We start from the raw sequence: 22,345 nt of genomic DNA on the forward strand, positions 1-22,345 counted from the left end.
CGATGATAAAAATAAGAAAATATATCTCCATCTATTGATTAATTTTTGATATATTGTTAAACTTTATAAAAATGTCTACTTCCTTTTATATTTTATATACGTACTGGAAAAGTAAAAATCTTATAAGAAACGTTTAGCAAAGAATAGCATACATCTAGATACGTGATTTAGGAATCGTGGTTTCTCAAGGTTAAATGGATTCCGTTTTATTATATTTTATTTTATTTTTTTTATTTTATTAATATCAAAAAGCACAATCAAGTAATTTATTCTTTTTTACATGTATATATCATATATTATTTTTAGAAAAATTAAAAGAATTTATTTCTATACTATCTGTAAGATAAAAGCTTCCAGCGCTATTTGTTTCTTTTTTTTGTGGTTTCTCCTGTAGTAGTACATTTTATATTATTACTATTACTACTACTACTATAGTAATATCAAAATAATATAACAAGGATATAAAAATATGTGTATATATATATATGTAGTTAATATTATATAAATCATGTACATTCTATATTATATACAATGATGATGATTTATAATAATAAAAAAAGAAAGAATATATTTAAAAGAACAAGCTACAATCTAACTACCTTTCTCGCTAGTGTCTTATAAAAATTTCTATCCTCCTTTGGTTGCATTCCATGTGTTACCAGGCGTGATGATTCTTCGTATTCATTCTCATTCGATAATTTGAACACGTAACTATAGATATATCGGCAAAATATGAAGACTCATACGAAACGGTTCTTTTATTTTTGTCCTTTCATCCGTTATTCTTTGTGAGTATTCTTCTTGTTGATTTCATTTTCGTTCTTATTGATTCTGTTATTGATTTTACAAAACTCATAATTAAGTGAACTAATTATGAAATTTTGTTATGAAATCGATAATGAAGAAGAAATGGAGATTCTTTTAATTACTATTCATATGTTTATTTTAACAATGTAAAATGCATATGGAGTGTAATTAATATATTATATTATATTATATATATATATTATATTAATATATTAACAATTGTACAATTATTTAAATATTATAAAACTAATAACTCATGTTTAGTATATTCTTGTAGTTTACTCATGTAGTTTATTCTCGTTATCGCGTACCTGCCAGTGACGCAAACAATATAACGAAAAAGAAAACATATGAACGACCTTGATAAGCGATCAATCAATCATTGATGTAAACATTGTAACTCTCTTATTTCACTCGCATATTAGAATAAACGATGCCTTCAATTATTTAATATTCCTTTAAGATATGCGTAGTACTGTACTGTATTCTACTAATGCTAGTCAATAAAATCGTACGCCATAGTGATTTCAAAATATAAATCTATAACAAAAAATACATTTTGAAAATTTTTGTATATATCTAACCTCACAAAATGTGTTAATTAAACGCAATTTTTATAAGAATTAAATATAACGCTTATCTATCCTATATATGTATATATATATATGTATATATCTTATATATATATTTATATATGTATATATATGTATATATATATATATACACAGCAGTAAAATATTAAAAAATAAAAATTTCAATATCCAACGATGAAAGAATCTTTACCAACGCCTCCATTAACGATGCGTGATCCAATATCGCTGTTGATCGATGCTCGCTGACATAGTATTCACTAATTCTATGATTATACGAAGTAAATTTTGATATTCAATACTACGTAATTAATAAACACAATGAATCGAAAATATAGTCAATAATTCGACAGTATTCGCATTGTATTACGATTACATTATTATATATTATGTCGTAAGTAATATCGATTGCCCAAGTCTTACCCTGTAGATGATTCCTGCTTATGGAGATCCATAATTCCTTTATATTTTTCATGTAAATAATCCATCATTTACGTATAATATTAATTTATTATAAATAAGTAGGAATGTAATAAAAATCGAGTCATATATATATAGTATATTAATATGTTTCGTCGTTAAGAAGAATATGATAAAATAATCATCAATAATCGATAAATATTATAGAAATTAAGTTCGCATTATATACCATATGATATCTGCTATAATTTATTATATAATTTGTTAAACGGAATTCGATAAATAAACGAAAAGAGTATTAAAAATGTTAAAAATCTAAAGATCACTTACGGGAGATCCATTACGGCCGCCGTCTGCTGCGTAAATGAAGGCAGGATCAAAGTAGCTCCATTCTGATTGGTTGTTTGTCTTCCAACGTAACCACGTGACTTTCATCGATCTAGATAGGATATTCAAAATGAACAAAAACTAATGTTTACATCTATAGCTCGTAACACGCGTAAGATATAAGATATTCGTTATTTAATATTTTAATACGCGTAAATTTTAATCTCGGACTCGTTACTCTCGCGTAACGTCAACAAAAACAATCTTTTTTCGATAATTATCGGTTTAGTCCTCTTTTACATTTCGTCGAGTAAACGTCGAAGATCACTCACTCTTTCCGTATAGCTAAACTTTTAATAACTTATAATTTTGATAATTTTCTAATAATTTAAACAATTTTTTATGTACACGGAGTACAATAAACTAATATTTAAACAATAGTACATTAAATATTACAGTACGATTAAATATTACATAGCATAGGACACGCGTTAAATATAAAATAATTTTATCGTTGTTGTCCTTACGTAAAGTCAACAAAAACGAACATTTGATTGACTTTAATTGTTACCGAAACAGTTTTCTTTTGCACTTCGACGAGTGAACATCGAAGCTCTCTCTTTCCGAAACAAAAGTAGATACAATCGCGAAGTAGAGTCAGTGTCGGTTTTGATACGGAACTCATCTATAGTTTCTTATTTTTTTCAAGTGCGACCCTTGGAGGAGCGATCTTCCTTTTCCAGTAGGAAAAAATCGAACTCGATTTTTGTGGATCTCATCAAGTATTGGTAAACGATCCTCAATTAATCATTATTTTATTATGTATTACATAAATAGTGAATTTTGTGGTAATATAATTGATATAATTAAAGTGATACATATATAACAAATGGTTGATTAAATAATCATTAACATCTGACATAATAATTATGCTTTGAAACAATAAATATGTGTATTTTTAGATATATTTCAATTAGTTAATTTAAAAAAATTTTAAAAAAGCTATAAATCGTACATTACTAAATGAAAAGTAATATTAAATGGATATTTAATATAGAATTAGAAAAAAAAACGCATAAAAGTTTATGCTAATTTGTAATAATTTTATATACATCATATTAAATGCTTCTTTCCCTGCACTTTTATATTATATCAAAATAAAAATTACTTTTACTTTGTTGCATTAAATTATTAAAGATTTCAAGATGTGACTAGTAGTAAAATAGTACTGTATTAGTTTTAAATGCAGATATACATATAGATATTGAAATATTAAATATAGAATGTAAAAATAGTAGGACAATGATCTATAGCACTTATAGTTCTCTTAGTACTCACAGTAATATTTGAATTAGATTAAAATATTTCCAAATAAATTTTTGCTGTTTTTAAAAGCTTACTTTACCTCGAACTTTAAAAAAACCTAATGCATTTTTATTATGTACTAATGCACCAATTCCACAGTAATTCTCTACAATTATAGATCCAGTAACCATATTGCATTCTTCTGGTAATAAACTTAAGATTGCTGCATGCATAGCTTCTACATCAAATCTTGCCTTGTCCATTTCAGAACCTATCATTATAAATTATTTTGTTATTTGACATTACCCATAAGATTAAAGATTTATATAAATGTAAGTTTTCTAAATCTACCTCTATGCCAAAATAATGGATGACTGGCGTATGTAAGCCATGGTATATTTTTTGCAAATGGATTCCATTTTTTACTCAGAGATAGTGGATGTCCTTTATTCCACATAAGACGTATTCCTAACATATGTCGTTTTCTGAAAAATCAAGATTAGTTAATGATCTAATTTCAAATTTTACAAATACTTTTTTAAATTCAAATATTTAAATCACATATCTATAAATTCGTACAATTACGTTTACAGTGTTGAACAAACGATTTTAAAGCTATAATCAAAAAGCATAAGCAATTATAAAAATCATAACACAGCACACAAAACATAATATAAAAATAGCATAACTTACATTTACATTTGTTGGCACAAATGACAACTCTTCAAAAACACACAGAGTAATATTTCAGATTAGATGAATATAATAATATGATAGCTACATAAAAAGATTGAATGTATAAAAATTTTTATAACTGACACATATATATATATATATATATATATATATATATATATATATTATCACAAAAGCCATAATGCAAAAAATGAAGAACGAAAAATTATAATTAAAGCAGATATGAAATTCCATTCACTCTATTAATATACCTAGGTTCAAATTGTGTAAGATTGGAATATGTAGTGAGTGATGACCATTCTTGACGTACGGCACAATTAATTACGTATGACATAACTTCTGCCAAACCATTTAATCGTCTATAAGAAGTTCGTTTCACTTATATTATAAAGAATATTAATTTTAATTATAGTAGCGCCCCAAAAGTAATAATATTCTTTTCATTAAACTTACGGTGCAAGGGATGATGAAGGATAAATCAGTTCACCTATAACTACTGTATCAAGATTTGTTAGAGATACTTGACTGTACTCCAATATTTTTAATGAAATAAAATCATATTTCATAGAATAAAGATATTTAGTTGTAAGTAATACAAGTCTTTCTTTTTCTGTGTCCCATAAGCTTATTCTGTAAATAAATACTTTTTTCATAGAAATATTTAGCAAAATTATGTAATTTCAGTAATATCAATTTTTATGCACTTTATTTATATATTCATATAGATACTTTTATGGTTAATATATCAAACATATTACTTACAAGTATGAATTATAATAAAAAACTATCTACAGTAATACTTACTCTGTTAAAAGCCAACTTCCAACAATATCATCATTACTAACTTCCTTTAAAAACTCATGACAATCTTTTATTGCACGTTCTACAACTTCTTTTCTATCAGTAAAAAAAGTATGCACGTCTACATTTTTAAATGGAACATATGAGATATCTTTAGAGAATGAAATTTGTTCTGCAGTTTTAGAGCTATCTTCTGTATCTAATTTGGTAGCAGAAGAGCCTTAAGAAAAAATAATACTTTTTTTTATTAATAAAATAAATATACCTTTAAATGTTTATTATACAAAATATTATTATATATTATTTGAAATTAAATATATAGATTATACCATAATGTCAATAGTATGAAGTTGTTAAAAGTATAACATATTTAGAATATCTTTGGTAAATAATAGATAATACACATCACATAAATTTTTGATAATTAAGTAGATTAGATAGCCATCATTAAAATATGTCGTCATATATCAAAATTTTTCAGAGAAAAATTATATTTTATTTAATACTTAATATCTATTCTATTAAAGTATTAATAATATTATTGATAAATTATTTATAACTTACCTTCGCTTCCTTCTGGATCTTTTGCAATTTCTAATGTAGCAGTTTTAAAATTTACCGCGGGTTCATCATCCAAAGATACTTTATCCATTTCGTTGATGTTAATATATCTTAAAATACCGTAATACGCTAGACAACTGAATGTTTCCAATAAAGATTTATTTAATCTATTGTTAATATGAGAATCAAATTAATAACATTAATATATTTTTATTAGTTACACAAACATTTTGCAAACCACACATTCGCCATCTCTTATCGCTCTAGATGGCGTACGATGACGTATTATTGAAATGATATCACGAACGCGATAAAATAATTTTGATTGGCGCCATTTTTTATTCATAATTTATTATTTTTTATATAGATTATTTTTACTGTAAATATATACGTATATATCTTTAATTTTATTAAATTATTTATTCGATACTTCAAATAAAAACAAATTGAAATTTGACATCAATACGCATCCATGTAGTTAGACATAAATTAATTATGAGTTATATATATATATATATATATATATATACACATATATATACACATATATATTAAATATAGTTGTGCATATACACATGCTACTCTCAGATCACACCATAAATCTGTAACCAAAAATCTTTACTATTTTACACTGTACAACATAATAAATTTATAAAAAGTATTCGAACTTATTTAGTTAGAATGTTATTTGTACACATCTTATATGATTATTTTACATATAAGTATTGTTATAACAAAAATGTAAATATATTATAATTACATTACTTAAGTTTCCTTAAAAATCACCTACTTTTATACATCGGTTTTACAATTTTTTTACATACTGATATCGCGATTTAAATACTTTATAACTTTGTAGATAAATATAGCATATACAAAATTATTACATATATTTTGAAAGGGGGAATCATTTTTTTTTACTTATATATACACGTGTGTAATATATGTACCTCTTCTTTTTACAGTTTTTTTCTTTTTTTTTTTCTTTTTTTCATATTAATTTGTATAAAAATTACATGTATTATATGTGCGAGTTAACAGAATGTTTTAAATTATTTAATAACTAAGTGCAGAACTATTTACTACCAAAAATAAAATTATTTATATTCTTTATAACACAGCAGCATATTGTGCCTTGCATCAGTCTTATTACCAATTATTTTAAGCGTAATAAGGCATTGCTGATGTGCACTGTAAGAAGAAAAGATCTTTTGACTAGTTTATTAAGCAAAATTATATTCAAGTTAAACCCAAAACATTATTATATGACTACTTGTAGGATTGAACATCTTCAAGCATATTGTCAGAAGATGAAAGTGTTAAACAACGCTCTTCGTGCATTCCCTTAGCATAATTGATTTGTCGTGAAACCTAAAAGAAAAAATATAAAATAAAAGAAAAAATATAACATGCTTATAATCATTATAGTTTTTAAAAGATTATGTATTTACATGTTTAGCAACTTCTTCGTTATCGCAACGAACTTTTGGTCTTCTTAACAACTCAGAGCCATCAACAGTTAATGATCCCGAATCCGTTCTGGATATTAATTCTATGTAATACAATGTTGTGCCGTTACTTTCATTTTTATGCATCGGTTGGCAATACAAAAGATCTGCTAAATTAACTTCAGTCACGACAGCTTTTGTTCCTCCAGAAATAACACGCACCCTTTCATTTGATACAAGTACTTTTAAACTTTCAGTACCGCTACGTAAACATTCGTATGCCAAAAGTAACTCTGAATAATCACGATTGTTAATACTATAAAGAAATTCTTGTCCTTCAGCCTGTTGTCGATTATAGGGTGGTAATAAAACAGCTGCACCACTTGCAATACGTGGAGGTCTGTCTCGTTTTGGTATTGTACGATGAGCACTAAAAAATTATATTTTTATAAAATTTCTGAAAATATATGCGTAGTATATTATATAATTTTTCTATTTCTCTATACCTTCTGCTTGTCTCTCGTACCGCAGTAGCAGTTTCTGTAGCAAGATCTAATACACCCACAACTGGTTTTGTAATAGTTCCTACTACTCCTTTACCAAAGCCAGCAAAGAAACCCTGAAATTATATATAAATATATATACAGACGCGTGCAATTATTTTTATGTTTTATCAAAATAATATTTTTGAGGAATGCGAGGTTTTAGTCACATTTTTTTAAATCTATATAAAATCTATATTACATACTGGAAAGCCTTCATTAGTAGCTCCATCATAGGTTTGTTTAAAAATACTTGTAACACCACCTAACAAACCAAAGCCAAGTCCTTTCAGGCCAGCAACTAAATGATCACTACTGCCTGCAGTATTTGCTCGAATTCTTTGTCTAGCTTCTTCGTGTCTCTCATCCATAATTACACGTCCTAAGCCATCTGATAAAGATTCTGTTACTTTAGCTGCTGAGTTTGATATACCATGTGTGACATTTTTCACTAAAGTTTTTACGCTGCCTTCATATATTAAACCAGAAACCCCTTCTGTAACATCATTCATAAATCCAAGAGGATTACCCAAAAAGTCTACAGATCCTAATATAACAGCTGCCTGCCATTTTAATTCCTGTAAACATTTTGAAATTAATATAACAATACTTATTGGAAAGTACGCATATTGTAAGGTACATAAGAAAAATTAAATACTGTACATCTTTGTAATGTTTTATAATCGAATGCAGTAAAAACTGAATATTTTCAAAAGGATGTCTTTTAACAAATGGTTCTAATTCAATCGTGGCGTCTTCAAATTTGATCAAAGTTAAACCCAATTTCCTTTTTATTGCTTGAAGATGCGATGGTAATTTCGTAGTGGTGAGCACACTAAGTTTTACCTAAAATATTCAATTAATAGCTTATATCTTATATTCTTTATATATTCTTCACAATATGTAAAACTTTACAAGTGAAAGATTTAATAAATTTTTTTTTTTTGTATAAATACCTGATTAGGGATAAGTTTTAATGCACCAAAATAATATCGTTTGGCATGAGAAGCAGATACTTCGGAAATAAATCTTTGTGCTTTAAAATCATTTTCATCAAGAGGTACTTCCATCTCAGATCTACCTGCTCCTACGAAAGCTGCTAACTTCAAAATTAATTTTTCTTCAAGATGTATGCACAATGGTTTAATGCTGACTATCAAATGTTTGTAAATTTCAGCATTTTGATTTTTAGATTTTAATTTTTCTACAGCCACGTGTATTGCAGGTCGGTGATTATTTTCTGTGCGCGGAGAACGAGTGACGTACAAAACAGATGTACATTGTGCTTCAACAAGTTGATTATCAATTTGCACATCTTCAACGCTTGAATCTAATATTGTATTAACGTTTGTTTGCGTGAGTTCTAAATTTATACCAGCGAATCGTGCAAACAACAATTCCTCAGGTGGTCTTTGCGATACAATTGATAATCCCAAACCTGTTGGTAAATTGACATTTAATCGCAATTCATGAAAGTCGGGATTTTCAGTATCAACGCGAACATGCGTAGGACGTTGAGTAACAGCAATATGTGACCAGTCACGTTCTTCGAGTAAAGCAAATGTCTTTTTCTACAAGATAAATTATTAAATTATTAAAGAAGACGTAGAATAAATTAAAAATATGAATAAATCAAGAGAGAAAGAGAGAGAAAGAAATTTCTTTATAACTTACTCTTTCTTTAATGTCTAATATTTGTAAAACGCGTGTTGGACCATCAGTAATTACTTTCACTGATAAAAAGCCAGAACCTGGTCGTAATTTTTGTTTCCTAACTCGTTGTTCGACGGGTGGTGGATTCGTATGAATTTGTGGACCTAGTACGGCCTCGCTCCCTAATAACATATATTTAATAATTTATAAACAAATACATAGGATTTGTATATAGTTTTGAATTAATTTAATCTATTCAGCAAATAGAAATAATTTCATTATTAGTTTTATGCGATAAAAAGAGTTGTTATGCAATGAAATGAAAAAACAAGCTATGTTATTAGCTCATTATATATTGCATTAGTATATATAATACTTATATATAAATTTTTAGTGTACTTTATATTAATACGTACACATGTGCCAACGGGCAACACTGCCGCCTGTAACATTCATTAGTTATTTAAGCCCTTTAATTAATGATTTATAAATTATTTATTATAGGACTTATATTTTCTAAGCTGCATAGTTAAAAGTTGGCACATATATATCACTATTTAGATATAATTTGCAACGAAATAATAAACGGCAAAGTATAAATGAACATAATAAGAATGATAGTAAACAAACTATTGTTAAAAATGAAATTTCAATCGTAAAAATTATGCAACTTAAATACATTTGTAAGATTTGAAAACGTTAGAAACTTAATTTTGTCTATTTTAAATCATACGAACACATACAAACCTACATGTTTTATAAAATCTGTATAACGTAATTTTTAAAATCCAACCTTCGTGTAATCCCATAAATCCATCTTTTGATTGGACACACATATTCCTATGTGCACAACATAATCGTCCATCATCCGTAAATCGCCATGTTTGTGTAGATCTTCGTCTTGGATCTGGTTTTCTTAATGCTAGAGCACAATAAGTAAACGGTTGTGGAGCTGTGCCTGCTATATCTAATACTAATACCGTATCCGGCGTTTTTGAATGCTTATCTCTTGGAGGACTAGAACCTGTTTAAATAATTTAATGTGTTAAGAACAGAGTTATTTATATTATATAATAATTACTAATTAATTTTATTATTATGTTACACCTTCATGTTGTAATTGTCCATCACTACTCATTCTCCAAAGTTGAGATCTAGCACCATATTGTTTTCTACGAAGAACAACCCAACCTCCGGGCCCAGCTTCCAACACCAATCTTTGTGTTTCAACATCTAATGGATCTGAACCATTATCTTCTGATCCAAGATCACAATCATTTTTAAAAGTTCCTGTTTAAAAACAAACTACATTTATACTTTGATGTTTTATATTATTAAGTAAAAATCATGGAGAAACAATTATTATATAACATGCTTACCAGTGAATGCAATATAAATGAAATTTTCATAAGTTAAACTACGTCCATCTCCGAGTACATTTAAATCATAAGAACCTGTAACACTACCTGGGGCTGTTAATACTAAACCAGTTGGTTGAATTGGTTCATCCAATGCATACGGTACGGACGAATGAGGTCTTACACTCCATTCTAAACTACCAGGTACAGATATCTATAAAAATAACAAATAATATGTTATGTCAATTATTTCATTAATGCTACGAATAATCAAGTAACAAATCGTTTACCTGATTTACGATCAATGGAACTTCAGAAAAATTATCAACTCTTATAGGAGGTGGCATCGTATCCGCATCCGTAAAGACAATAAAATATGTACTTTCCTGCAGTACAACATCAACTCGTAGAAAATTCATTTTTCCTATTGCATCTCTAATGTTGATTGTTAGAGAATAATTATCATCTAATTTAATACCACCTGACCACATACAATTTGGTAAGTCTTTAATTCGAACACATAATAATAAATCTTTATCAAGTCTTGGCCAATGAAATGGCATATGACAATCAGGCATTGATGTTATATATGTTGCTTGAGCATCTGGATGAGTCTAGAAAAAAAGGAAAAAAAAAAAAAAAAAAGATAAGAAAGAAAACTTTCGATCTTTATAAATTTTAGAAAAAAGATTAAATTAATGACAGATAAAATTAGTTTGAATTTCACTTACAACTGTAGTAGTGAAGCATCTCTGTGCTAATTCCAAAGTATAAGAAGATCTATTATGCAATTGATAACGTGGTGATAATGTAACAACTGTTGTAGCTCTATACCGTCCTCTAGCTGTTCGCGTTGCTACACTAATAAGATACACGATGTCAGGTCTGTTTTCACGTAACGTCACTCTAAGTCGATGTACCTGAAAAAGATATATTTTAAGTTCATCAAGAACCAATATTAAAAAATCTTGAAAAAATCTTAAAGATAATATTTCCATTTCATTTTAAATCACAACCAACCTGTAGTCCAGGTTGTAAGTGAAAGTGCTGAGACCATTGTGGTACACCATTTGAATGAACTCCAGCACCTACTCTTACTGATAAAGTTCTGCTAGCTTCTTCATCACTGAAGGAAAACAATAATGGTGCAACCATTCTTGCTTTCTCATGTTCCTCAAACTGACCAGCTGCTTCAAATCCAACACCTTCTTGCTTGAAGACAAGTGGTAAGCCCGTTTTATTAATAATCCAATATGGTGAAGTAATGTTAATTTGCACTGCAGAACCTTTTTCAACAATAATAGATGCATACAAAAATAGTATTCTGCTATTAGCGTCTGTCAATTTAAGACGCGCTGTAAATGAACCAGTGTTTTGTGGCAAAAATATCTGCAAATATTCATTATATTTATAATATAATATAGAAGCTGAACAATGTCAATTAATCCAAAACAATTTACATACTGTTCCTGTACCAGGATAACCTTCTAAATGTATTATTATTTCTAATTGTTCATCAATATTTGGACAGTGTAAATCAGCATTGCTACCAGGTCGGATTCTACCACTTTCTATACCTGCTTCATACAACAGCTCATATGGTAGTAAATTAGTCAATGTGATAGGTGCCATTATCATTATTGTATGTGCTGGCAATGTTTGACCAGTATCAATGGGATAATTGTCACGTTTTACAGCTATACACATTCTATAAGAAAAAAAAAAAACAATATTATAAATAATGCTATTATCAAGTAGTTTGCTATCTTAGTTAAACTCACCTAAATATATTAGATTGATTACTTTTGCAAGTAATATGACTTTCAGTAACTTCTGACGGTTTTTTAATAATAGTCCAATCTATTGGTTCAATACAATATTGAAATAAATTGTTTGGAAATATTGGTCTAAAACTCATTTGCATGCCAATGTGCCCTAAAGGTACTGAAATTACAGACTGTGCAGGTACTTGGATAATTTTACCACTGATTGATGAATTTAATGGCAAATCTATATGTAACATACAATTATGTAAGTAATAATCATTAAATATCAATATTAGAAATAAAAATCAGAACTAACATCCAAATGGATTTAAAGACTTCTCCATTTTTATTTCAACCGAATGTGCCAATTTGTTATTTATTTGCAAAGCTGACCTAACTGTGATCAATTTCCTAGCAGAACCCTCTAATTCAACATCAAACACTATTCTGGTTTTTGAAGATATCACCTGAAATTTAAATATATCTCTACATTTTTGTTATACATAAATTGTCTTAATAACAAAACTATTATTTACCTGATTTTTTAGAATATCAACGGTTGCATGTCGAAAATATATACCAACGCGATCAACAGTTACCGGATCTACTGCTGTCCAACCATCGACGATTACTGCCACTTGATGTCTTCTTTCAATATGCGTAGCATAATGACGTAATTTTCCTCTTCCTTCAAAAGTAAATGGTATTGTATTTCCTGGTGTTACTTCCATCCATGTTTCATCTTTTTGTAGAATACTCTTTGATTTAAAGTTTTTGCCAATGTCCTTTATATTGTCTGCTGTGGCAATGAAAGTTTTAAACCATAATTTGGATCCAGTTTCATTTTTTAAAGCGAACGGAATAAAGGGTGAGCGACGGCGATATCCTTGTCCACTTACTGTTAATTTATTTACACCATATTCTCTACTAGATAAATAATAATCTTGTGTCCAATTGTGCTTAACTAACTGAACAAGTTCTACCAATGTAGATGTTATATTGACATTTACAGAGTCTTGGGAACGAATAAATACTTCCAATCTTTTTGGATCAAGGGAATTAGTAAGCATTTGTTCCCATTGAAGATTAGCATTCCATGGCTCAATAAATGGTTCCCAACCACAAAGTACTCTGTTGTAATAATCAATGCCAAATGTTGCAGATATTGAGCCATGTCCTTGTAATATGCATGCACCTGTTTGACTCCATGATAAATCAATAAGTGTTAACTCCATAAGTGGAACATCTGCATCTCTACAATCATCTATTACACATATTCTGGCACATGCCGTTTGTACTTCTATGACAGTAAATATCGATTCGTTTTTCGAAGTAACATCAGAATTTGGTATCGCGTTTTGCGTTAACCATAATGCCGCTTCATCCAATTGGCCGTTGCATCGTTCTAGTGCATCTTTACAATCTGTTTCCGTAAAGCCAAGAGCATTTAACTTTAATATTTGATTTTCCATATTACTTAATAACTCATGTGATCTCTGTTTAGCCCATAATGTCTGTTTTGGTAACGAATTTAACATTCTAGAGAACATGGTTACATCGTGATAGCTCAATCTCACACATAAGGGTTGAAATTGAATTTCGAGACATTTTTGCTGTGTTAATTCTATACTAGCACCAACGGGATCAATAATAGACAAAGCAGTTTCTTCTTCCAATCCCAAAATACAAGAGAATAATTCACAATGTGATAAGTTACATGATAATGGCTTTTCATCTTCTTGTGGTACAGTCTTATATGCTATAACAGCTGTACACTTTAATATTACAGCATTAGTATCACATACTGATGTGTCCTCAACAAAAACTAATTCAGAATCCGTTATATTCACTTTTATTTCTACTGGTAATGTATTTAAAGAAAGATTGCTATTGTCTTGACAAACGGTTACTTGCGTCATTCTTGGTATTGGATTAGGTTCGGGTGAATTCAACATTACAAAATCTCTTACAGCTTCCCACCAATCAAGAATTGCTGTAAGTCTCATGCTATGTAAAAGAACTGTAGTTGCAGCGCTATTATTGCGTCTTCTATGATGTACCTCGGCTTGTACACGGTCCTGAATATTTGTAGAATCTTTTAATGGCTGCAAAATACTTGTAAAAACATTTGAACGTTTATTAGCAGGTTCATCCTGAAATCGCATATCGGTAATCAATATTTCTTGAGAGACTAAATCAATATCTTGTGATCCATCACTTAAAGAATCCAAAGTCAACATTGATTTTATAAAATTGATACATGCTAAAGCTGCAATATCATGATTAGGATGTAACTTTACTGTTACATTTACAAGTTCTAGAGTTATACACGATTTTGTCCAAACTTTTTCTTGATCTTCAGTGGTAGGCATAGAATAGTCTACCTTATCATCTAAATCTTGCATGTATAAACGTAAATCATCTAAATTTTCTCCAATATTATAAGACAGTAAGCCACGAATTAACATGTATTGAGCAGGATCCAAAGCACAGTCCATTGTTGAAAGAACACCATGTATACTTAAATCTGGAATTTCTCTACTTATATGAACATCTAAATTTCGTTCGATATGTAGATTTAAGTGACACATTTCAGTGAGCAAAGATAATCCAATCTTTTTGATAAAAAATCCTCCAACCATTAGTGCATCTATGCTTTCTTGATCATCAGCTGTTATTCTTTCTGCTGCATAAACATCCATATTAACAAGTTCTAAAAGTGTAACATCTAAGAGACATTCTTCAATAACTGAAGAACTTTCAAAACTGTTTTGAACTGTTAATTCTCCAAGATCTAATAAGATTAATTCGTTGGACGTTGAGCTAACTGGAAGCAATATTACTGGAGCTCCAGCATGTAATTCCAATGACAAACGCATACTTCTAGTTTTAGTATCTATTGCGACTCCAGTATCGGCTCGTAAATTTGCCATAATAGTCCAAAGTTGTGAAAAATGACCAAAAAAGGCTTGAAGCTCTGCTACAAATCGTTGCGTGTGCACGTAATGAACAGCAGACATTTCCAATTTTAATCGTGCGTCATACGGTCTTTCTTTAGAATCAATATAACTTGTGTATTGAACATTCAATGCTTTTCTACCAGATGAGAGAAATCTTTCCCTGTAATATCTGCCATGTGGCGTCAGGTCGAGCAACGACATAGAACCTAGGGATCCCGATATTTTTGTTTTACCATCTGCTTTCAAAATAAGCATACTAGCATTTGATACATTTGCTTTAGCAATTTCACGATCAGATTGCGTCAATACCAAAGTAAGAGATCTCACTTCTATTTCAAATTCCGATTTCGAAGGAACATCGAACATTTCGTTTGTTTCTTCTAGTTCTGCAGGTACCTCATGCGCATAAATTTTAGGATTTGTCTCTGACGGTCCTGCTATTCCAAAAAAGTCAAATACGACCATCCATGACTCCACACTTATTACTAAGTCTAAACAATTAAAGTCTACAGTTACCATTTTTTGAAAATAATGCGTTCCTTCATAATCACTGTCTGGTTCTATCATTATGATATTTATTAGAACTAAATTTTCTTCACTTGTAATTAATCCAGGCGATGGTGGTGGTGTATTCGGAGTACCGATTAACGATGGCGGAGTTCTACGCCAATGTGCAGGAATCGTTCCAAACAAAGTATCTGCTTCTAATCTATCAGGTAAACTTCCTCTCCCATAATCACTTCTAAATTGTTGGACAATAGCTAGATCAGGACAAGATTTAGATACGCCAGTAGGCAACTTAGCCCGGGTTGGAGCCGACGATTGCATCATATATCGATGTCGCGATCCAATGGGACACAGAAGATCTTCCATAAGAAGAGAACGTAAAGAAACTTGCATAGTTGATTCGTTTCTCTGTAATTTTTCATATTTTGCAACAAAATCTCGCATCGACAATTCTACCAATGGTTGTTCAGAGTGAGCTTGTTTTAATTCAATACTTAAGCTGGGTAGCTCGAACAATACTTTTATAAATAAATCCAACTTTTCGGAATAAGTTGATGTTTTTTGTAAATTATGTGATTTTTTTATCACTGGCGTACTAGTAGGCATTGACATTAATCTGTTCGTGGTATCTAATAATTGTTCATATTGTCCACGCGATAACGATACTTTTAAAGGTGTCAAGACAACCCCATGAACTTGAACTATCGGATTGTTTACAAATTCGGCATCCAATAAATAATTAGAACTCTGTGTCAATGTGTTTTCCTTTTCAACTATAATCTTCAACAATGTGTCATGTAATATCGGTTTGCCATACTCTTTACAAGAATACATTTCCTCAGCCCTCAAAGGCAAGTTATTATGAACTTGATTAATATTTGCAGTAGTTTCAAGAGAATATAAATTCATATCTCGAACTTCCAAAGTTATTCTATGTTTCATCATAGAACTAGGCTGAGGTTCATGTTGGAGTGACATTGTACCTAAATGTGCAACAAATACTTGTGTACTATGCGACGATCGTGGAATTACAAGCACTGGACTATCCAATACTATATCCAGTTTTAAAGACAAAGTGCCGGAATTTTCTAAAGACATTGAAAGACTAGGTAAACGTTTGCGGGGTGGGATCGACCAATCTTCTGCATTTACCAAACCGATCGCCATATCTGTTGCTGCTGCACTAATTTGTCTAGCTAGATTACTCAAGTATTGTTTAAATTCATCGGCGCATGAACGTAGTTCCGACAATAAATGTGGCGCGTGTGTATACCACACACTTCCAACGCGTATTGTTAGATCAACAGCAGTCTCTACGAGCTCTTGTTCATGATATATAGTATTACGTTTCGCTGAAAATCGAAATGCTTCCAATTGATCCGATACATTTGCAAAATATTCGGCCAATTGTTGTGGCGATTCAGCCAAGGGATCTCTGCCAACACTTAAAATTCTCTGATGAACTTTACCAATCGTAGTTTGATCCAATACTTGTAATCCTCCGAGAGATCCCGAAATTGATGTTTCCGTTGCCAAAGTTGCTTGTATTCGTGCTTCCGACATCGTTGCTGTTGCAACTTTTTGGCCAATCAAATGATTATCTTGCATAACAGCTCGAAGAAGTAATACGTTCAATCTATGAAAATCAAAAGTAATTTCTGTTCTTGTTGCTACTTTGGATCCTGTATCTTGATATGATAATGATTCTTGTCTTTCGATCAATCCAGGCTTTATTTTTCGTGATGGCAAAATTCTTCGAAAAAATCCCATTAATTCTACGATCGTTTCTTGATTAGCAATAATATCTAAATTATTAAATTGTATATTTGCCACTCTTAAATTTTCCAAAGGATCATAAACCAGTGTTAATTCTACGATAATTAAAGCTTCTGTATCTAGTTTATCCAATCCAATAAAGAAACTATTTCTAGGAGAGCTAAGATTAGCTAAATTAAATAAAGCATGAGTGAGAGCAATTGGAGTGGTTAATTTTTTAGAAACCGAAGGATCCGGAGATCCAGGCGATACCGGCGAGACTGGAGACGTAGGTTCGGAATCTCTCAAACTTCCAGACACACTGTCCATACCAACGTGTTTATGACTAGCAACCAACAATTCGAAGTCAGGACCAAATTCTTGAAGTGCATCTACTAACAACAATCCGTGAACCAATAATGATGCGCTCAAATCAACCGTTCTTTTACTTAAAGCTGCTCTAACACCGGATACTTGCAATTCTGCAACACTACGTCCTCGTGATTGTAATTCAAATGTCATTTGATTGATAATAAATTGAACCATCATAGCATGGCTTACAGTACGTTCTTCAGCAATTTCTCCTTTCTTAGGACTTTCAGGTTCCATATTAATTATGTCCGATTGTGAAACATTGGCTGATGCAGGGAAGCTTGATAATAAGTTATACATCAAACGAATTGCTTCAACTTTTTGTTCGTTTACATGTACTACCAATCTTGGTAAATTTCCAGACACAGTTACAGATGGAAAATTTGGATCTGTTGTAGTAACAACTCTTCTCTCAATTTGTAAAGATATATTGAATCTTTCTAAAGCATGTAAGGTAGATGTGCTCCTAGATCGAACATGTTTCCAATTGTCTTTTACTTTTCCTACTAAGATTTGTAAATCTACCAGATCAACGGAATAATGATCATATAGCTTTTGATGTAACGCAGCTTCTGATAAACCTTGGAAATCATGTATGGAACCATTTTCTTGACTGCCAGGTGGTGTTGAACATGGAGTTTCAAATCTTTCATCTTCGTCATCACTATTCGTCGAACCTGCTTTTGTAGGTGCTTCGACGTTCTCAATGTTATTTGATAAACGTAACTTTCCAAAATCAACGACTACTACAGCTGCATTAGAATCTATAAAGTTTTCTACGAGTAAAATTTGTGGAGCAGAGATATTGAACTGTAAGTCCCAGGACGAACGATAAACAAATTCTCCATCCAAAATTTGTTCCCAATTTTTGATAAGTTGACGCCGCGTTCTTCGTTTCATTGCTTGTAATCTTTGATTTGACGAATCTCTGTGAGGTTTGCACATAAAATCGATAAGCCAATGTATTACAGCTGGATTATACACCACATCCAAAGATTTTGAATAAACGTGTAGAGAATGATCCGTACATAAGTGTAGTGGTTTTTTCTCATAAATTAATTCAAATAATTGCTGTGGCACATGATTTATCAATTTCTCGGACGAACCACGTGTACGAGATGTATTTATGACTTGTGGTTGCACCAATATAGGAAAAGTAGAATTATCTGTTAAGTAATCGTGAAGATATAAGGCACCTAAACTTATAGAAAATTTATGAGATCCAGATCTAGGTCTGGATTCATAAGTTAAATTAACTCTTTCAAACTGCAATTCTATTCTAGTCCTTGTATTATCACTTTCCTTCTCTGTAGTAGAAAGAGATATGGCTCCCTTTGATAAAGTGAAATTAAATTGTCCAAAAACCGTATCGCGACATAATAGAGTATCATCCATTGTATCAGTCAATGCATCCAATAATTCTCCATCAAAGGTTGACGATATATTTTTGGTATCGCTGTGTGATGTCTTTGAATACCAGCCCCACCATTGTGGAAACCATTGCACTAATATTCCACGTGCTTGAGGAACATTAACATTTGAACTTTGTGCAAGTTTTGGAGGTCGAACTTTATACATAGCTATTTCTCTTAATGCTTTAAGCTCTTCGAAACTACGTTCTTGTTCGACTTTCTCTTTTATATGTTTAGTTTCTGGTGGCAAAATAGATGTTGGTGTACCTGCAATGGCAATACAGTATAATAATAATAAAATAAGAATAGTATATTGATAACAATAATATTATTTTATATAGCATTTATAACGGATAATATTAAATTATGTATACCTAGCAATTTAGTGCATGCTTCAACATAAGTAATGTTTTCTTTGCCTCTAACAAGCATATCATTCCAAGATAATTGAGGTTTCAACGTTTCTCTGCCAATATGACATCGTGCAGCATACTTCCACCATTCTTTAGGTGCTGTACTAATAGAAACATTCGGTCGACAGCGTCTTTGTTGTTTTCGACGATCTATATCCTCCAATTGTTTAATGCATTCAACAATTTGTTCGTATGCTTCCTACATTCAAGTATAATTTACTAATAATATAATGTCAACATTCTTAATAACTACAACTTACATCTGTGAGAACTAATGGTACTTCATCCAACAAGAGATCCGCTATAATCCTTGGTTTATTTAAAGATCTTAAAGGACGTTCAGATCTATCTCTTTTGATGTGAGCTCTTGCACTCACAGGTGATAAAATGTGATTTCTAATTAAACTTTTTGTTTCATTCATAGCAATCTATTTGTTAATTAACATTAGTCAAAAAAAAAAAACACACAAGGAATAAACATCATATATATATATGTTAGAAATTAGATATCTTGTTATGATACATACAGCTAGATCACCAAGATTAAGATGACTAAAAAGCTGTTCTTTCTTTACGTAATTCCAGTAAATAGAAAGTCTATCAAGTTCCATAAGTTTAAATGATGCATCTGTAAGATTCCATGAAGTGGAACATGGTATCCAACTGGCATCACAACTTTGTGCAGTCAATGCACCTATTGTAATACCCAAAGTAATGGCACCATCTATCCATATACATATAAATATATATAATTATTTATTAGAAATATTATTAATTATTAATTAATAAAAAAATTTACCATTTGATAATGTCAATCCATCTTCATATCTTATGTGAACATCTTTTATATTTAATTGTAAATTTTCTATAATATTTGTTACTAACGAAGTGCCATAATTCAACCAAGAACTATAACTAGTAGCATAATAACCAGGATCTCTATCTGTATCAGCTCTCCATCTTGCTTCTAAAGAATCTAATCGATTAAGCTTATATTCCAAAAGAGCTTGTTCCTCTGCTTCATTATCATACTATTAAAGTCAATTATATTGTTGAAATTATATATTTTAATAAAAATCATATTAAAAATATAAATAATAGAATAAATTCTTTTACCTCATCAATAGAAATTGGTCCTATTACTACATACAATTGTTCTATTGCTATAACCCATGATGCAGTCCTTATTTGCCTAACTGGTACTTGTAATCTAATTTTTCCAATAAATCCAGATTTAATTTCAATTGGTAAACCGATATGACGCAATGCTTCGCGCTTTAAAGGTAAATTTTCCAATTCTACTTCTCCTGAAAGCAAACAAATGTACATAACAACATGTACGTGATTCTTACATTATTATAAAGAGATTGATTCATATCGTGTAATAATTTGAAAATATATAATACTTATATCTATATATATACAAATATATATACACACACACAGACACATATATATATATATATTAATTAAAATGAATGTTAAAAACTATTTTAGTAGTCTTCAGCATTAATTTATCTGACACAGAACATAACTGCTTTTGTATTAATGTCACATTGATGATAAAAAAAAAAAACAAAGATAAAGCTAATACTTCATATAATATAGATAAAATATATACTTAAAAAAATATTTAAACAAAAACTTTGTATTTATACAAGTGCTTAAGAAAATTATTATAACAAAACATTAACCTACCTGACAATAGTGCAATACTTAATTGATCTGTATTTAAATTTTCTACATATTTTCCTAAATAAGTATTTAATACCCAGGCTACAAGTCCTTCCAACATTTTGAAAAATGCGTCGTAATTGTTAAAACTGTTATAACGTCCATGTATATTTTTGTAAGCATTAAGTAGTTTTTGTAGGTTAAATCGAAGAAACTTCAATCGGAATAATGAATGTATGCAATGATAAGAATACCAAATTATAATGATAATGAGCTTTCATTTGACCTGCATTTTATAAACACTGTGCATATAATGCTTGTCATAACATTTTTTACATTCATCGAATTTATTAGCACTAATAAAAAAAAGCACCATACATTTGTCAACTTAGTTGATCACCACTGATATCAACATTTATTAATCCGTATAAATATGCGCAATTATTATACGTTTAAACATATTTTCTTAATAGTTAATAATTATTTCGAATCTTTTGCGAATATTTATTCTAAGTTTAATTATAAAAATAACTCGGTATCGAAGTATAAATATCCGACTATATAAGAGTGTATGATTTTTTTAACGTCTATGTAACTCATGACTATCCATTTTGCCAACAGAGAAATATTACGAATATATTGTCAAGATTAGATCATTAATTTATGGATTTTTAATCGGTATTAAGCTTTCATTTGAAACGATATCGATGATCAAACATGAAATAACCTTTGATTTTTTTAAAACTACACTTATTAGTTGAATTAAATATTTACACCAATCCTATGACTACATTCCGGAATAAGTTATCATTTATTGGTATATTACAAAGTTAGAAAAGAAACGATATATTTAGCTATTGCAACATCTAACAAACACATATATAGATGTCAGATTAAAATTTTTCAAATGTATATTTTTTATAATGATGTAATTATATATCGTTATATAGAACTCAACTCAAAAGAAGAGATTAGTCA

General features: G+C 29.9%; 2 protein-coding genes and 2 long non-coding RNA genes across 7 annotated transcripts; 1 reads left to right on the forward strand and 3 right to left on the reverse strand.

The window, feature by feature from the left end:
- Positions 1-785: 785 nt before the first annotated feature.
- Positions 786-2,352, reverse strand: LOC122628205. The gene is made up of 2 exons (XR_006326991.1): positions 1,591-2,352; positions 786-1,347 (listed from the first exon to the last, which is right to left on the reverse strand). It is a non-coding gene; the product is annotated as an uncharacterized LOC122628205 (long non-coding RNA).
- Positions 2,353-2,545: 193 nt separating this feature from the next.
- LOC122628204 lies at positions 2,546-18,046 on the forward strand. The gene is made up of 4 exons (XR_006326990.1): positions 2,546-2,932; positions 12,823-12,977; positions 15,849-15,950; positions 17,739-18,046. It is a non-coding gene; the product is annotated as an uncharacterized LOC122628204 (long non-coding RNA).
- On the reverse strand, positions 3,357-5,752 carry LOC122628201 (tumor protein p63-regulated gene 1-like protein). 2 transcript variants are annotated; one of them, XM_043810219.1, is made up of 6 exons: positions 5,511-5,751; positions 4,950-5,166; positions 4,599-4,775; positions 4,397-4,504; positions 3,801-3,934; positions 3,357-3,720 (listed from the first exon to the last, which is right to left on the reverse strand). In XM_043810219.1, the coding sequence occupies exons 1-6, from the start codon at positions 5,596-5,598 to the stop codon at positions 3,533-3,535; spliced, it is 912 nt and encodes a 303-aa protein (XP_043666154.1). In that variant the 5' UTR covers positions 5,599-5,751; the 3' UTR covers positions 3,357-3,532. The 2 variants fall into 2 exon arrangements, with proteins under 2 accessions (XP_043666154.1, XP_043666155.1); XM_043810220.1 differs by lacking the exon at positions 4,397-4,504 and having other exon boundaries at positions 5,511-5,752.
- LOC122628199 (vacuolar protein sorting-associated protein 13D) lies at positions 6,109-22,121 on the reverse strand. Of its 3 annotated transcripts, XM_043810215.1 has the most exons (24): positions 21,392-22,106; positions 20,810-21,000; positions 20,493-20,724; positions 20,221-20,417; positions 19,954-20,121; positions 19,655-19,892; positions 12,811-19,547; positions 12,591-12,741; positions 12,290-12,518; positions 11,973-12,216; positions 11,529-11,897; positions 11,240-11,428; positions 10,799-11,122; positions 10,530-10,722; positions 10,258-10,440; positions 9,944-10,174; positions 9,567-9,593; positions 9,172-9,332; positions 8,454-9,068; positions 8,161-8,343; positions 7,704-8,075; positions 7,462-7,574; positions 6,959-7,385; positions 6,109-6,878 (listed from the first exon to the last, which is right to left on the reverse strand). In XM_043810215.1, the coding sequence occupies exons 1-24, from the start codon at positions 21,486-21,488 to the stop codon at positions 6,777-6,779; spliced, it is 11,973 nt and encodes a 3,990-aa protein (XP_043666150.1). In that variant the 5' UTR covers positions 21,489-22,106; the 3' UTR covers positions 6,109-6,776. The 3 variants fall into 3 exon arrangements, with proteins under 3 accessions (XP_043666150.1, XP_043666151.1, XP_043666152.1); XM_043810216.1 differs by lacking the exon at positions 9,567-9,593 and having other exon boundaries at positions 21,392-22,105; XM_043810217.1 differs by lacking the exons at positions 6,109-6,878; positions 6,959-7,385; positions 7,462-7,574; positions 7,704-8,075; positions 8,161-8,343 and having other exon boundaries at positions 8,887-9,068; positions 9,168-9,332; positions 21,392-22,121.
- Positions 22,122-22,345: the final 224 nt, after the last annotated feature.

Source organism: Vespula pensylvanica, chromosome 3 (genome assembly GCF_014466175.1).
Source record: "Vespula pensylvanica isolate Volc-1 chromosome 3, ASM1446617v1, whole genome shotgun sequence".
Lineage (NCBI taxonomy): Eukaryota > Metazoa > Arthropoda > Insecta > Hymenoptera > Vespidae > Vespula > Vespula pensylvanica.